This window comes from Macaca thibetana, chromosome 7 (assembly GCF_024542745.1).
Source record: "Macaca thibetana thibetana isolate TM-01 chromosome 7, ASM2454274v1, whole genome shotgun sequence".
Taxonomy (NCBI): Eukaryota; Metazoa; Chordata; class Mammalia; order Primates; family Cercopithecidae; genus Macaca; species Macaca thibetana.
In genome coordinates, this window is record NC_065584.1 from 71,105,590 (window position 1) to 71,123,743 (window position 18,154).

The 18,154-nt window shown below is 40.1% G+C and overlaps 1 protein-coding gene across 1 annotated transcript; it reads right to left on the reverse strand.

Moving 5' to 3' along the window:
• Positions 1 to 356: 356 nt before the first annotated feature.
• Positions 357 to 17,935, reverse strand: PAX9 (paired box 9). Its single transcript, XM_050799226.1, has 4 exons — positions 17,706 to 17,935; positions 16,280 to 16,906; positions 13,148 to 13,290; positions 357 to 3,528 (listed from the first exon to the last, which is right to left on the reverse strand). The coding sequence occupies exons 1-4, from the start codon at positions 17,707 to 17,709 to the stop codon at positions 3,274 to 3,276; spliced, it is 1,029 nt and encodes a 342-aa protein (XP_050655183.1). The 5' UTR covers positions 17,710 to 17,935; the 3' UTR covers positions 357 to 3,273.
• Positions 17,936 to 18,154: the final 219 nt, after the last annotated feature.

Here is an 18,154-nt window from a genome sequence, read left to right on the forward strand (position 1 = left end):
TTAGGAAGAATGTATAGAACAGAACTGCATTTTCAGGTTATTAGTTTTAAACGACAACTTCAGATGGGAAGTCGGCTGTCTGCAGTATTAAAATATGTATGATGAAGGAGAAATGTTCCAGAAGAGAAATACACTTAGCATTTCTAAGGATTACTATACTAACGTGTACCACCAAAAATATCTTCTTGGTCTTGATGTAACCAAACTTGATTTTATATCTGCATCCAGAAATGATGCTGATTCAGTAAAGTCAACAAGAATACCTGAAAGTCCACATGACACCTGTCCTAAGTTACTACCGTGGGCTACTTCTACTACTAAAGCATTTTGAAAATAACAAGTAAAAGATAACATGGTAATTATTACTTTTTATTAATTTAGAGCATTTGAAGTATAAAAATAAAAGGCTTTTGACATACTGTATATACATACATAGCCTTCTGTTGTACATCCTTTATCCTTTCCAACGTGTTTTTTAAAATTTATATTTCAGTCCAATAGTCAATAAAAGGGTCATTAAAAACAAAACAAAATTGTTAAAAAAGAGAAATAAGAGTGTGTCTCTGTTGCACAACTGCATTCTATCCTTGCAGGTAATACTCTTGCATTCTATGAGAGCACTGCCTGCACAGAGGCCATGAAATTGAACCTTTAACCTCTCCATGTGGATGAGATAGAAAAGGATTGCTGAAGAGTGCATTTGCCAGTTTAAAAGCAACACTTTTATCATCTATGAGATAGAGGAAATATGTCAACATTAACCAATAATAATAATCTTTAAAAGTTAACCCTTTAATCCATTCTATTTTTCTTCTTGTATTTTAAAAAGTGGCTTTAAATCATAATTTTCTTTGAATAGCAAATTGTATCTGTTGTCTTTTAAAAATTACTCCATGTGAATTCACTGTTAAGACCTAGAGGGAGAAAAGGAAACTTTGATACCATTAATATTAGATTTTTTAAAATACAAGAACCAGAAAAAAATTATAAATAGCATAATAACAAGATATTTCTTAATTTAGATAAAGAAAATAACATTATTTGCATTTCCACACAAGCAATTAACAATTTTTAAAGCCCCCTAACAGCCACCTAAAAACGTTTGATAAAGAATAGTTCTGTACCTTACATCAGTTTTTCAGATGACAGGAAAGTCCCTGCATGGTATGGTTTTAAAGTCTCCACCAAATTATTGGATTGGATCTTTGTTCCATTCAGTTTATAGTCTATTTTCTCACCAGACTGGGAACTCCAGATGTCAATGGGAGTTTTACAAGATCAAAGGAAGACTATGGCCCTGAGAGTTCATCTGCTCCTGCTTTTTCTTCTCCTGAAGTTATAATCCTCTATTTGTAGCACTGAATTTCGGTTGCTTTAGAAATAAATGCAGTTCAAAGCTCTCTATAAGATATCTGCTGTTTGAAAAAAGCAGTCACTCTAACATAACTTGTTATGTTAATCTGCTTACTGTTTACATCCTAGTGATTTGAAAACCTAACTAATCTAGCCATCTGAGTTTTAAATGAAGCCATGAAACTGATGTGGTGGAACTGCATTGCCATGTAGACTGCACAGCACAGATGGGAAGAAACTAAAATCACCTAGGGAATCCATCTTCAACATCCATATCCAGTGAGGTGCTCTTTTAGTTATTGCACAGAATTAGTACCAAAAAACCCTCAATATATTAATTTTCCAACAGTTGAATTGTACCAATGTCCTAAAAACATATTTTTAAGCCTATTTTGCCAACCAGGAAGAACTTCCTAAACAGAAGGGATTACAAACTGTAGAATTTTGCCCCAGAAAATCAATCGTTTTAAAATACAACACATACTACTCACATGCTCACACACACATATACTCCACAGCTGTTATTAACATTAAAGTGAAAAATAAATTGGTCTAGAAAGGTTTATGAGTTAAACTGTGTTCTGTAATTTCAGAAATGAATAAAGGGAATTTGTTAAAATTAAATAACATTGTATTTCTAGTACCACCACCAGTTTACCTACATGTGATACATGCTTCTGTACAACAATGTAAACTTCACAGCAAGCCATTGTTACATTCATTAGAGCAGAATTTTCCATTTTCTTTAAATTACAACATAATTTTGGGCTGAGATTGCTGAACACACAGGTAAGCCAACAATAACAGTACAATTTAGTTTCACAGTGGTTTTCTTAACACAAAGTTCATTTTAAGCATCTTTGCAAAACATTTCACATTAAACTTAAGTTTCTAAGTGACTTCCTTTAGAGCCTTCTTGTTCAGATATCTTCCACCCTCTTGTCTTTATATGCTTGGTGTGTGTGTTGTTTGATTAGGTACAAAATGAGAGACTGGCTTGTTTATTTGTTTTTCATGTCCTCTGCTGTAGAAACAAAGTGTCCTTCATGAGATGTTGAAGCCTTCACTGCATACACAAAATCTGGGGGCAAGTCCAGGTCCAGGAGCCCGAGCAGCCCACCACCAAACAGAGACAAAGACGTTGCCAGAAAGTCACCTTTGCAAAAAAGAAAGAAAAAAAATAGAGAAGGGGGTGGGGCTGGGGGGAGGGGAATATCTTATGGAATGAAGACACAAATGCACCATCCAGAGTCCATATTTACAAACTAATAGAAAATATAAACATTATTGTATTTGGAACCAAGTCAAAACACCAGGGAGAGCTAGATTCAGATATTGCTTGGGTTCTACATATATTTTTCAACAAAATAGGTCATGTCTTAAAGATAAACAAAGGATCACTCAAGTCAATTATTGATTTGTTTCCTAATGATGAATTAAAGCTTACTTGGTTACCATATTTGATTAGAGGGTGTAGCATAATTTTTTTTCTATAAGTACTTTCCTTTATTGATTTTGCAAAATCTCAACAATTGCACATTTCAAAAGTTTAGGTTGATTTAGAATAAATATACACACGTGGTTTTACCAAAGACTAGTTTGTAAAGTTCCTTAAACCCTTTGAGGGGTGTAGGTTTCTTTGCTATATTAAGACAGTATGTGGGCAACACAATGTCTCATTCAATGCTTATTGTTGCTCTTGTTTTTAAATCCTAAAGTCATGTCAGTTTTTCTGCAAGAGAAAAGTTATGGCAAGAAATATGTAAGTATCATCAGCACAAAGGATGTGAGTCCGTACAGCCAGCTTTCAAGGCAGGAGAGTTGGAGGGCAGGAGGGGTGGAATGTGAGACCTGCGAATTGGGGGAGGAGGTGCTGATACGGGGAGACCCGGGTGAAGCTGCTGGAGACGGAATTTCCCATCAGAGTGCGGAAGCCGTGACAGAATGACTACCTTCTCTGGCTGCCTGCATTCCCTTGAACGCCAGCGATGCGGGAATGTCACAGTTGTGGGGTGACAATGGGGTGCTGCCAGCATGTTGCCACCCATGTCCAGCAACATAACCAGAAGGAGCAGCGCTGTAGGTCATGTAAGGCGACACTTGGGCCGGGGTAGGGTAAGGAGCCATGCTGGATGCTGACACAAAACTGCCCACAGCTGGGAGACCATTTGGTGCCTGAAAGGAGTAGAAAAGAAGTGAAAAATAATCACATTATAGGAGTGAACGTTTCACAGGTTCTTAGAATCAGAATTTAAGTCTGAGTAAGCCAACAATGCTCTAACTCCACTCTCCGACTGTTTAAAAAAAAAAAAATTGAGCTTTATTATATTCTAAAGACATTCACAGTCTTGCCACTTAAACAAACATAATGGCAAGATATTATTCTTTCCACAAACATTTAGAGAAAGCTGCAACCAGAAAATTCATAGTATTTGCTTGTGCTATTTGGAAGTAGAGGAAGGAGGTGCAGGGTGAAGAAAGAATCAATGGCGATTAAATACTCTTAGAATCTGTTCGGCTGTCCTCATTGCCTTTGTCAACCTTCCTGGGACTTGGGTTTTGTTTGGCTCTTTTGTTGAGGCACTTGTGACAGGCCTGGTTGGTATAGCTTTTATTTTCAGTAAAGAAGGGCACAGACTGCAGGCCGTCATGTTAGAAACTCACAACAAACACGACCTTCGTTAAAGAAAATATATACCATATTTTAAGAGATCATATTGAAAATTCCCGTTGGACAAAGGACATACAAAAATCAGGCACTTTGTCTTGTAAGGATTTTAAATGAATATTGCAGGTACCTTTTCCAGGACTGTTTTATCAGAAAGGAAACTGTCTTTCCTCATATAAAAGAACTGCATATACCTGGTTTTGAAATTGGAAATTTTGCTTGCAAAGTTTTTGGGCCCTGTGATGTGAGTTTTTAAAAGCCGCGTGGATAAATCTCTTGAAGTGAATTTAGAAGTTAAAATCTTTGTTTGCAAACACAATGCAGCACTCCTGGCAGGCGAGCCTGCCTAGAAACCAGTGTTCTCTTGGCAGCCAATGAATTATTGTTGGTATCGTTACTATTAACAACACTAAAAACACCCTGATTTTTAATCCTGATTCTGGCATGAATACTGGGCATCCTTCTTCAAGTAGTCTAATTTTTTCCCCTCAATTTTTATACTATTTAGAAATAAAGAGTAGATCCTGTGTTCTGATAGTGACATGAATGAATTACCATTTCAACATATTTCCTAGTGAAAATATAATGTAAATACTATAATTTTATTAGGAAAATTGATTTAATCCTTAAAATTAAATTAATCAGGTGTATGTTAGCTAAATACATCTTCTCGTTCAATTGCAACATATGAATTACTTTCTAATTTAATTTATTTGGGCTATTGTTTTCACTTCTACATCTATGAGAATGCAGTGGTGGGGTCTCAGAAACTGTTTTCTCAGTGCAGAGTAGATGAATATGTACATGGAATAGAATATATACATGGGTATGACTTAACATTACTCATGCATTTCTGACAAAATAAGAAAAATATTAGAGGGGTTAGCCTTGTGTCTATGTTCTGTAAGAACAAACACCTCAGGTTGTGTTTTTCGACGTTGGTTCTTTGAAAATAGGGAATGAGAAAGGAAGCTAAAGTTTCTTAAGTTTGTCCTATGTCGCAGGCACCAAGAAATATCCAACATATTTTACTGAATAATGAGGATTAATGAATTATATAGTTCATTACAAATGATTGAGTTTATCATAATTACAAGATAGCATGTCACAAACACAAGACAATGTTCAACTGAAATTAAAGTGTATTTGAAGCGTCCCAGAGAATGATGATGCTGCATTTTTTTAATCAAGAAACTACTGCACATAACTGTTGAATACAAATGAAATCATCCTCTTTTTATACAAGGATATAGATTAAGAGGTTTAGCCATGTACCCTCAACCAATTGGCAAGTCAGTGACCATGTGTTAAAAGAATGTATCACCCCTGTCCAATGCAGGGTCTTCTGTAGCATATCATACTGTTTTTCCTGGACACTTAAAAGATAGATGCACTTTAATTTAAAACTAGAGCATCTTTTGAGATAACATCTGGTAACAAATTCTTTTCTCTCCTAGAACATGATTCTCATTGTTAGATCCTCACCTCTTTCTTAGCTTCTAAAAAAAAAAAAAAATAGTTTCTTCCACTTTTTGAGAATTGCTGATTATATCTCAAAGGAGACACACTTTAAGGCTCTTGTGAGATGGGTATCAAGATAGAGAACTATCAAATTACAGGGGAAAAAAATTTAGTTTTGCATAGAGATTATAGTTTTTATCATTTTTATTTAGAATTGTCCCAATAATCTATGATAAATGAGTTTGGAAAGAAATAAATCCAATTCAGTTATGGAAAGGTGTTCACATCTGTATGTGGTGTTAACTAATATTTTCATTTCCAGCATTAACTAATATTTTATACTACTAATGCCAGTGTGAACTAAGAATAATGAAAAAAGAATGCTAACATTAAAAATTAATTCTAAAATAATAAAAATCTTTGGCCAACATCATACAGGGACATAAGGTTAAACAATTTAATATTATACATGACAGAAACAATGCTCTAGTTAGCAGAACATAACTGTTGGTGAGTTCTATTTTTCATCACAGCTAAATTTTTCCTACCTATTCTTTTTTCTTTGTATTTTATCTGTCATTCAAAATTACAGTTCTCTCTGAGATCCTTGCTTAGTCATCTTCCATTTTCTTACACCTTTGCTCTTGGAATTATTGCTCATTGACGTGCCCCATTTACTTGGACTCGAGTTGTTTTGTTGCAATGTCTGTGGTTCCCTTACATGGACCCACTTCTTTTTGCCCAGAGATGTTCCCCCTGAAAGGTGGCCCTCAGAGACATGCTGCATTGAACTTTTATCTTAGATAATGCTCCTGGAATTTAGGGGGAGGCAGGACATTGGATTTAGGCCTGTATTACCTTTTAGTGCCTTATTTATTCCATGATTACATTCATTTATCAAGTGTTAAAAAATGAGCAAATTTTTCCATATTTGTCCAATTTCTCATACTTAATTCACAAACTTGCTTTATGTCATTATTCTTATTATTAAATATTTCAAAGTTCTCTTAAATCCACAATATTTACTTAGTATCATTTTAGTAATGCAATCCCCTTTGTACTGCAGAAAGACAAGGTAGGAAGAGAAGCTCGGAGAGGGTTGATTTCATCTCATAGGAAAAGGTGGCCCAGTACGGTGGCTCACGCCTGTAATCCCAGCACTTTTGGAGGCTGAGGCGGGTGGATTGCCTGAGGTCAGGAGTTCAAGACCAGCCTGGCCAACATAGTGAAACCCCGTCTTTACTAAAAACACAAAAATTAGCCGGGCATGGTGGCAGGTGCCTGTAATCCCAGCAACTTGGGAATCTGAGGCAGGAGAATCGCTTGAACCTGGGAGTCGGAAGTTGCAGTGAGACGAGATCGCGTCATTGCACTCCAGCCTGGGCAAAAAGAGCAAGACTTCATCTCCAAAAGAATAAAAATAAATAAAAAATTTAAAAAAAAAAAAAGGCAAGGAGAGGCTAAAGTGTTTGCTTTAAAAAAAAATAGAAATCTTTAAACTTAAACAGTATAAAAATAGCCCTTAGTTTTCCCTCAGGTTAAATTATGACCTAGCTTGGGGGTCTGGAGACTTTTGTCTTAATTTTACTTTTTACTTTCGAAGTTCAGATTTGTAAATTTAGAAAAAAAAAAAGAGCAAGTAAATGTGCTTTAAATTTTACCTGCCTCCTGCCACCTTCATTATTTATTCATTTTAGTGACTCAATAAACACATCAATTTTCTCACTATTAATTTTGACACATAAAATTAGTAAAAGATATAAATCTCTACTGGGTCAAGTAATTGTTATTTATGAAGCAATCACTGAAAGAGTAAAATTTTCCACCACAAAGGAAAACAACTACAGGTAGCATTGATGTTTGTTTATTCTTTCCAGTAAAAGAGTACATGACTTAAACGTCCCAAATCTGTTTAATGTTTTCAGTGAAGGGCATGTAATTAATCTGAAAAGCTAGTTAGGCCGAGTAGAGACTACCAAATGTACACTATAAATATAGTGGGAGCAAACATGCTAAATTACTCTATTTAATTGGATTGTAAATATGATTTATAAATCAACCAACATATGGAATCCCCAGGGAAGAGTAAACAAATTTTCCAAATGAAACCCCAGCAATGGGCATGTAATGGAAATCTCATTTTTGAAAATGACTTTACCTAAAGATTCCATAAATAAGACTTCAATCCATCAACTCCTTTCTCATGTGGATCTTCCATGAAAGGCATGAGAATTCTTTCCCCTGAAAGAACTGTGCAAGGGTGCTCTCTATAGCAAACTATCTTCTACCTAAATTTGAGAAGGAGATTTACTAATACAAAGCAAAATAGACTAAATTGCATGCCCTAGAAAAAGTAAGTTACTTGCTTTGTTTTAATACTTTTAGGAAAAGACCTTCATCACACTGACATTAAAGGAAAGAGTCTAGAAAAAAATATATAAGATGCAATGTAGTTCTAGTTAAGGTTATTACAAGAAGAATGAAAGTACATGTTTTAATTTCATTTGTTCTGAATGTTCAAAACACAGATTTACCAGTTTTTTAAAAGAAACTTTAGTGAATATGTCAAAGAACTGTATTGACAGAGGGCTAGATTGTAAACTGTTTGAGGACAGGGACTTGCCTTAATCATCTTGTATCCCCACAAAGTAGTATACATCATAAGCATTCCACAACCATATGTACACTTAAGTTAGTATAGGTTTGTGGAAAGCAAAAGATGTGACAGTCTTGCTTAAAAAACAAAGCAAAAAGGTAGGCACCGTTTATCACAGGACAAGCATTACACTTTAAGCAAGCAAAATGAATGAAGCTGTTTAAAAAAGTAAACAGAAGTTCTAACCTAGCCATTATTATTTGATTTATGGTTATTCCATTTACCCTCCCTCCTCCAAGAAAATGAAAATACATTAGTATCAAAACACTTGTGACCACCATAAAACTGCTATGGCAAATGTCTGGCAATTAGAGGTTATAGACCATTATTCAAATTCTGGGAATTGTCTATTCAACATTTTTTATCATGAAGATAAATGCAAATAACAGTGCCAGGTCCTCTACCCATAATCTGCTTTCACTTATCAGTTCAACCCGGTCCTCCTCTTATGATAAAATGAATTTACCTTGGCTTTATAATAAAGTAGATTTAGCCACAAATAGAGATATGCTTCACCTAGAATTTCAACCTCAATATCATAAGCAAGAAAAAGTTTTGGATCTGAAAATAAACAAGATTTTCTCTTTTTTGGTGAACTCATTTTTCTGACTGTCATTCTTCCCTTTTTAATTCATTATGCAATGACCTAGTAAAACATACCTGACAAAATGAAATGATGGTTATAAATATGGTTTCAACATTCATCCAACAAGATCTTAATTACGCTTACTTATCATATTGTAGATCTAAATGTTTTTAAGAAATGGAAAGCTGCTATTTAAAAGCTTTTCTAAATTTTATAATTTTCCAAAATATTATTAAAATTGACATAGCCTTGAACAATTTTCAGTTACCTTTCCCTGCTATTTTATACAACACATTTTACTGATATATAATCATTAATTTTATTTTGAAATACTACTGGTTAAAATATGACCAGGTCAAATAATGTTTTTCATAACAGATAACATTATGAATTTCAAAGACATTCTGCTGGCATTTGCCTAAGATTTCATTGTTTATAAATTATAAATTGTTTATAAAAATTAACTTTAATATGAAGAAAAATTTAGTGCAATATCATTTATATCTTTCTGAGAACAGTACATCCGCTAGAACAGCCAGTTTTTAAAATAATACACTAGAAAATCACATTTAGGATTCTAGAAGACTATCTTCATTTCAGATGCATGTACAAGTAAATGCTTCGTAAGAATTTCAGATTATATCTGTAAATTCAACTATTTTCACAACTTAATTCTGAACTTTTAAAAAGTTCAATTATTTATAGACTATTCTCTATTTCTGACATCCCAGTTTGTAGCTAGTGTTATATTAAACTTACCAAGTTAACATCTGCAACCCCAAAATGAAGATACCCAAAGCTTATAAATCTGTGTCTCCAATTACTTAAGAGTATCAGATATTCAATGTATTTTTCCTGAGCAAGTATGCCCATTTGTAGAAAAATTTTCAAGAACTATACAATTATTTATATATAGCTTGAATAAAATTGAAGCATTAATTCACTAAAGACTTCCTAAAAGGACAAATGTATTCCAGCCCCTGTGATTCTCTATATGAGGTTTTTTGACCATTCCAATTGTATTCTATTGGAGTTTTATGCTTTCAACAGAAAAGAACCAGCCATAAGGAACCAGAGAACATTGTTGCCATTCAGAAGCAAATGGGATTAAGTACTTCTAGCCCCCATACTAACTGTGGGTTTTAAAAAGCCAAAATAAATATTCTATCCTCAGAGACAATAAGGACTTCTGAATGGCACTGCAAAATGTTAATTACAATGTAATATTAATATGTAAGACAAGTTGGAATATTCTAAACTGAATTTTCAAAGACAAAAGATATCTATATGCATAGCTGAAATGTGCATACAGTTTTAATTAGTAGGAATCAGGGCATCTGTCTCTACAGTTTAAGCTGAAAATAGAAACTCTAGGTTATGGTAATCAATAGTATCTATACTCAGTTGTGTAGTTTAGCCCCTTGGTAATTCTACAGGTGTCCTCAGGAAAAATATGCTTTAAGCACTATGAGTCTGAATTCTCAATTTCCTTCTTTATATAATAAAATTAAACTAGTATCACATAATATTGCGCTATTTAATAACAATCACAAATGCTCTGAAAGTTGGAAAATTTTTAAAGATTTTTTTTTGGCCAAAGACATTCAAGTTTTTGTCCATAATATAAACAGAGGGAAAAATATGTGTTACCTGAGTTTACATTTTGGTTGAAATATGCTGATTCCATTTTGAAAAATAACTTTTAAAAATAAATCTGCCCTTTGAACATTGGTAAGAGAAATGCACATATATGGGCAACACTTTACCTTTGTATGTTTATAAACAAGTATTACTGTGTAATTTAACTTTACACGAAATCAATGTCTAAAGTTCAAAACTGCTCAAAAAAATGACGGCTGAAGTTTATGTGCCTACTTAGCACATCTTCAGCATTAAGCACTATTTTGATAATTATCATAGAGTAGCCACTGATTTATATTATTCTTAAAAACTTTTCAGGTTTTGAAATTTTACATCATTTGAATTATCTAACTATTAAATACATTGCAATGCAGAAGATTAGCATATTGCAATTGAGAACTTTGCAAAAGTAAGTTTGATATTTTTTATTCTGGAAAAAATAGTTTATTAAGTATTTAGAGCAATATTTATTTGGCTACTTATTTCTTTAAATTATATTATTTTATAAATGTGATAATTTAGTGGTTTAAAATTTAGTATATAAAAGATAATCTATTTTTACTAATCAGAATATCAATTACTTGAAACTTCAAATTTTTTATTTTAAATAATTTGTCAGTTTAGTTTTGAAGTGTATTATAAATTAAGCATTTCCAAACAACTTTCAATGCTAGATCTATAATTCAAGGAAGTGAAAATAAAAATAACTGGCCGGTGCGGTGGCTCAGGCCTATAATCCCAGCACTTTGGGAGGCCGAAGTGGGTGGATCACAAGGTCAGGAGATCAAGACCAGCCAGGCCAACATGGTGAAACCCCATCTCTACTAAAAATACAAAAATTAGGTGGGTGTGGCAGCACGTGTCTGTAATCCCACCTACTCTGGAGGCTGAGGCAGGAGAATCGCTTGAACCCGGAGGCAGAGGTTGCAGTGAACTGAGATCGTGCCACTGCACTCCAGCTCTGGGGACAGAGCTAGACTCCGTCTCAAAATAAATAAATAAATAATAACTATAAAGGTTTTTTTGGATTATGACTGCTTGATATATAAACTGGGTTCATCAATGACATGTGGGAATTAGAAACTTTTTCAACTCTATACTTCACAACGTTAGTCCAATAAATGATGACCTAATAAAAAGCACTAAGCGCCTATTAAATGCTTGCTTCTCTGGTAGATGCCTTGTATACACTCTTTCTATGTTTGTAACAAAATCCCTTGAAGTTTTGACTATGGTCTCTCAGAACAAAGTATACTCTGATAAATATTACTTGCTTTTACACGTCTCTCTTTAACTGCCACTTAGAACCACAGGTAATACTTAATAAATGCTTACTATGTGCCATATGGTTGCATTATCTCATTGAATACTCATAACACCTCTGGGTTGGGAGTATGATTTCCCTGTTTTAAAGATGAAGAAATAGAGACTCTAAAAAATTAAATATTTTCCGAAGAAGTCGTACAGCCAGAGATTGGAGCTCCTAACCATTGTACTATTCTGCCTTTTCTTTGCAAATTACGAATTAAGGGTGGGTGCTTTAGCAAAAGAAAATGACAAACTTCCTTATCATTTCTCATTGACATTCTTTACAGTAGAAACAGACTAAGGAAAAGGGCTCTCTTTCCTTGCTGCTATTTTCTGTGTTATTTGTTATTGGAGAGCCACCAATGTGTATTCTGATTCTATTTCAACAAAATAAGAGAGGGAAGAGGAAGTGGAAATGGGATTTGTTACAGAAAATAATGACCAGGATTTTTTTCCAAGTGAATGAGAGGAACAAGTTCCACTTAATGTTAAAAGCTGATTTTGACAGATAAGAAAACATTAAAAATTTTAAGTCTTCAAAATAATAAAACGAAAACTGAATAGCTTGAGGCTTTGGAATTGAGTTTGGGATTAAGAAATTTGCAAACCTACTGAGGTCTGCTGGGGAAACCTTACATTGCCTTAAGGTTCGGTTTTTGAGAGTTTTGAACTCTTGACTCCAGGACGGTGATGAATTTAGACTTAAATCTGGGGCTTTTGTTGTGGTGGTTGCTTAGCTTTTCTCGGGGGGAAAAAACACGAGTGTTTTAAATTTTCCTTTGGAGACATGAGGGAGGGACAGAGGGAAAGAAAAATTAAACGGTCCGCAGCCAGTCCGTATAATTTTGAGGTTTTCTCACTAGCTTCCTTGGGAGATTACAATGTGACCTTTAGTCGAGAAAATGGTAGCTCTGTTACGTTTATCTGAGTGCCCCTCTTCACAGGACTGGCCAAGCGGATTTGTCCGAGAGCCACGGGAGGGAAAGTCCGAGCCTGAGGACCCCGCAGCCGCTGCTGCACCGCGAGGCCGAGACCCGGTGCGCGCGTTTCGCGGGCGTGAAGGTGCGGGTCTGAGGCCCCAGGGCTGCTCCGCCTGGCCCTTCGGAAGCGCCTTCTTTGGTTAACTCTACCCTCAATGAGAGCCGCTGAAAGGGCTTCGGGAGCCGCCTCTCCAAGCCCCCAGAGGCCGAGAGGCCTGGAGGCGCTTCCCAGAGCCGCGCCCCGGGGAGCCACCGCCCCAGACCCCCCGCGCCCTGGCGAGCTCTCCCGACCCCTGGCAGGGGTCGAGGCCCCAGCTCCGCCTTCCAAGGCTCGGGCCTCTGCTTAGCCCCAGTCCACGAAGGATTTGGCTGGTAGCAGCAAAGGGGCGCCAGCCTGGGCTTCTCTCGCGGGAAGCTCAGAAAGGAACCCGAGTCTCCATCGCCTAAATCCCTGCCGCCAAGCGACCCACCTGACCTGACCCTCGCCTCCTCACCTGACCGTACTTGGCTTCCTGCTCCAGGACTCCCTTTTCCAACCCGTTCACCGCGTGCGGGGCGGTGGCGGGGAAGTTGTTGCGGCCCAGGCTGCTCCACTCCTCCACCTTGGGGCTGTGGTAGGGGGAGCTGTCGCTCACTGCTGAAGAGGAGAGAAGGTGTCAGGCCGGAGGCCCAGCCCGCGCGCCCCACTCTTGAGATGGGACCCAAACCCGCGACGGAGAGCTGGAGGGCTAAGACCTTGGGTCGGCCCCCTGCCCTTGGCCTCCCGAGGGCGCTAGGCCCAGCCGCGACCTCCTGTGCTTCCAACCCAGGCCTGGTGAAGTTTTACTTGCCTGAGAGTAGGCCTTTCCAAATTCTCTGACCCACGCCTGAGGGAAAATATTTTTTTCTTTTTCAACCAGTATTTTATTTCCCTCCGCCCCTCCGCTCTCCCAGGGCAAAGGAGTGGAAGAAATCTAAATAGGGGAAGGAACCCTTAAGGCTGCACGCGCCGTTTTCCACCTCCTCATTCTTAACCCAAGGCCGACTGGGGTTTGACAACGATTTGGGAGTGGGGCTGGCTGAAAAGAAAGAGAGGGGCGTCTGACCTAAGGGTGCCTGCACTGGTGCTCACTGCGCTGTGGGGATCTGGTACTTATGTCAATAGAGAACAAAAAGACCTGCAAAGTCCTTTGCAAACAAATAACTAAATTATTCCCACGATACGGTGCAAAATATACGTGCACAGATTTCTGCTTTGTGCGTGCATAGGGCTCCCCTTGATACTCTACCTCTACACATTACACATGTGATATGTGCATATGACTTAAAAAATAAATCTTGCAATTGCCACTATACATGCCATGGGTGTTAGTGGCAGGGTTTTCCTGAAAAAAGTTTCAAATATGTATATACAAGAAAGAGAAAATGAAATAGGTTAAGAAAATGAAAGTAAAATTAAGTTACTTTTTTCTTTCTGTTATTCTTTCTGTTCTTGGTGGAGATGCAAAGAAAATTGTATGGTGTAAAGTAATTACTATAATACCTAGGGTTGTGCATATTGAATTATTGGCATTTTTCGGTGTCCAGGTGTAGTTTCAAAGAGATATGTGAAGGCTACAAACAATGTATGTTTGTCTTTGGGTCCTATGGATGGAGGAGCGAAGTTTGGCAAAGCCATTGTAACTTGATTTTAAACACGTCCATCTAACACAGTGCTTAAGAGAGTGATCATTTTTGCAGAAATGATCATTTTTATAATCACAAATTTGTCACAAGCTGGGTTGTTTAAAGCTGGCATCCAAAATCACAACAATATCTAAAAGGAAAAGTTGCTCCTTTCCATTGTCCAATGCTTTCCCAACTGACGTTTGCTCTGATGGTAATATCCCTAGGCAAGAAAAGTTTTATTTTCAACTCTGTCAGTCTTTTTTTTTTTTTTTTTTTTTTTTCCACTATGTTTCCTCCTCTACCACCCCCAAGAATTAGATTGAGTCCCATTTGCACCAGGAAACTGTGTTTTGGTCCAGAACTGCCTGTCTGTCTTTGCCTTCACAGACAAAAGGCAGTCGGTGGGCACAAGCCTGAAGTTATCTTAAGAAATTGAGATCCCCCTGTGAGCCCCCATTTCTGCTGATCTCACACTTTCCCATGAACAGGGGCTTCCTTTAAATGTCAGTGAGGTCAGTTTATCCTATAAATCAAGGGCAAACTCTCTCCAACTACGGCTCCAAGTAGCTCCAAATAAGACAAAACTGGGGTCTTGTAAACTTGCAGTCAGAAAACAAGAAGATGAGAAATCAGAGCCCTGCTTTAGTTACTTAAAAAGATAATTGTGCCAATGTGGTGGCAACCAAGAAAGGCAGGAAGTAATTAAAGAAACTATTTCCCCCTTTCCTATTTAATTTTTCCTCCACACTTTTAAAACTTCAGGCTGAGAAATTAAGAAAGTGGACTATCTACGCATTATTTAAATTCTGCATCTAGGTCATTTAGACTTTCTTTTCTCCCTACCAAGAAAAAAGTTAACGCCTTAAAAAAAAAAAAAAAAAAAAAAAAAAAAAAAAAAAAAAAAAAAAAAAAACTCAGTAAAAGAAAACAAACTCAGGTCTCCTGCGGAAGCCGGACTGGGCAGGAGGGCTCGGGGAATCCTTCTGACAACGCAGAAAGGACGCTTAGGACTAGGCAAGGTCAGGGGTGAGAAAGGAAAGGAACAGTGGGGTGGCACTGCTGAAAGCATGCAGGAACTAGATAGATATCCACTTGCATTCTCGGGGACCCGGGGACCCCAAAGGAAAGTGGCAGACTCAGGGAAAACTGAAAAGAACCGTAAAAGGACAGCATGGAATTGCCTGCATTTTATCTCCATCACTGCAGTTGCTGAGGCCACTTCCCTTCCTAAGATATATACAGTGAAGTCTGTTAAGTTAGAAAGTGAATGATGAGAGAGAGAGAGAGAGAGAGAGAGAGAGAGAGAGAGAGAGAGAGAGAGAGAGAGAATGTGAATATGACTTCATCTGGGAATGAGTTACATGCAAGTTACTAGTAGTAACTTCGGGACCTCTATTTCCGAGGAAAATGAAGTGAAGCATAAGAACGAAACCAATTAGGTGACATTTGAACTTCCTGCCTGAGCAAATTTGGCCTGATTACCACAATCCAGAATCGGAGAAGAATACTTCAATTTCCACCGCGTGCTGGACTGCTCCCGGCCGTAGTGATCCCCAAGCAAGCTGCTCTGCCCGCAGCGGCGTCTGCAGCCGGCAGCCCCAAGCAGGCTCGGGCCTCCCGGGCTGCGCCCCAAGTCCAGCCCCAGCCGTGCTCTCCAAGTGAGCAAGCCGGGCTGAGGCTGCCTCGGCGCGAGAGGCGGGGGAGGGTGGAAAATGCGAACCATGTGTTGGGGATGGGGGGATGTTATGGGTCTGATAGTTTGAGTTGAGGCAGGAGACTGTGTGTGGCAAGGAAACCAGGGGCATGAGTTTCAAGTTAATGAGATCAGGACACCCCCTAGGAAGACTCCTTACTTTTCCAAAGGAAAAAGCTTTAGGTGGTGGGAAAGACAGGGTCCCGGAGGCCGCAGAAACTGGTACCTCCGCTGGAGTGCGGAAGCAGACGCTGCACATTCACATGACCAGCCTCTGAGCCCCTACCTTGGTCGGTGATGGAGCGGATGCCCAGGATGTCTGTGACGGAGTGCGAGGAGGGCCAGGTGCGCGGCATGGCCACCGAACCGGGGATGGCAGGCACCCCAGGTGGCGTGGGCACCTTGGCGGCCGCCGCCGTGATAGGGCTGGGGTATGAGTAGATGTGGTTGTAGGGCAGCGCTGGCTGCGGCGTCGGCTGGTGCTGCTTGTATGAGTCGTAATGACCCTGCTGGGCCAAGTTGCCGATCTTGTTGCGCAGAATACGGCTGATGGAGCTCACGGAGGGCACGTTGTACTTGTCGCACACGCCGTCCGCCAGCAGGCGGTCCCGGATCTCCCAGGCGAAGATGCCGGGGTCCCTCTGCTTGTAGGTCCGGATGTGTTTCACCACGGTGGGGGTAGTGACCCGGGGCTTGCTGCCCCCGATGGCTCCAGGCAAGATCGAGCCCGTCTCGTTGTATCGCGCCAGGATCTTGCTGACGCAGCCGTGCGAGACCCGTAGCTGCCGGCTGATGTCACACGGTCGGATGCCCAGTTGGGCCAGTTCCACGATGCGAAGCCGGATGGCGTTGGGCAGCGGCCTCCCGTTCACGAACACTCCTCCCAGCTGGTTCACCTCCCCGAAGGCTGGCTCTGCAAAACGAACACACAGCGCGCAGGGGCGCGCACCCGCTGCTTGGGACAGCCGCCTGCCACTGGGCCTCCCTGCGCGTCCGGGGACTGGGCGAACGCGCCCGTCCCGTACTAACGACTGGGACTGTCCCCAAACCATACGGTCCCGGAACATAGCCGAACGGCCAGAAACGGTCACGGTCCAATCGGACCCCCTCTCTCATTCCTGCCGTGCCGGAGGCCCCTACAACCAAGTAAAGTGGTGAGACGCAGGGCCTCTCCGAACGTTCAAAGTCTCCCGAAGCAGGAGGCGAAATCGGTCTTGACGCCTGAACGCGCTCCTTCTCGCCTGCTCCTTACTAAAGTCCTTGAGCCGCTCCCTCTCTCCACCCATCCCATCCCCAGCTTTCCTTCTGGAGACCCGGGCAGTTAAACAAAGTCTAGGGGAAGCTAGAGGGTGTGTTGTTGTTGTTGTTTGTTTTGTTTTGTTTTGTTTTCCTGTTTTGTTTGCGTGTGTGCGCGCGTGTGAAACAAAACTTGGTTTGCTACTGGGGCTGCGGGGCGCTGATGCCACAGCTCCCTTCTCTTAAAATCAGAAAATGGCATCAACAGCCACCCAGTAGCCAGCGTTCACGTTGAACTGCTGTGCGCCGCTGACCCTTAGCGTGTTCCTACAACTTGTAGGAACACGAGCAAAGTCAATAGAGAATGTGAGCGCCTAGTGGCGCGCGCCCTCGCACTCCCTCCCTCCCTCCCTCCCTCGCCCGCTCGCTCCCTCCCTCCCTTCCCGGCTCTGACAGAGTCCCCCGCCGCCACTCACCCATTGCTCCGAGCAGTACACCAACCCGGCCCCAGTTCCGCACTCCCAGACAGAAACTTTCCGCACCGCCTCAGTGGCCCGGCCTGTTGCTACCCGGGCGGACCGCCGGCGCCTCCGATTCTTCCCAGGAGGAGGAGGCGAGAGTGCAAAAGGAAGAAGTAAAAGGAAGTCTGTGCCCCGATGAAAGAGACTTGAGTTCTGCATTTCAATCTAAGCAGCAACGTGGGCTGGGCTGAGCGGGGCCGGGCGGCTCAGTCTATCACTCACTGGGGACACGCCCTAAAAGGGGCGGGTCCGAGGGCAAGCTGCGTGGTGATTGGTGCGGGTCGGTGAGCTACAGCGCAGTCCAGGAAACTCCTTCCGCTGTCTCTTTCAGGCTGGCTCCCCACCTGGGTGACTAAATACAATGAAAATGGGTGTTTGACATCTTCCCAGAAGAGGCACAAAAA

Bases quoted from the DNA above. Each gene is read 5' to 3' on its own strand.
- PAX9 (XM_050799226.1), bottom strand. The intron at 13,291-16,279 runs GTAGGGGCTCAG...TCTCCTCTTCAG, and splicing joins CCGCTCCATCACCGACCAAG to CAGTGAGCGACAGCTCCCCC. The intron at 3,529-13,147 runs GTGAGGAGGCGA...TACTCCTTTCAG, and splicing joins AGGAAGCCAAGTACGGTCAG to GCACCAAATGGTCTCCCAGC.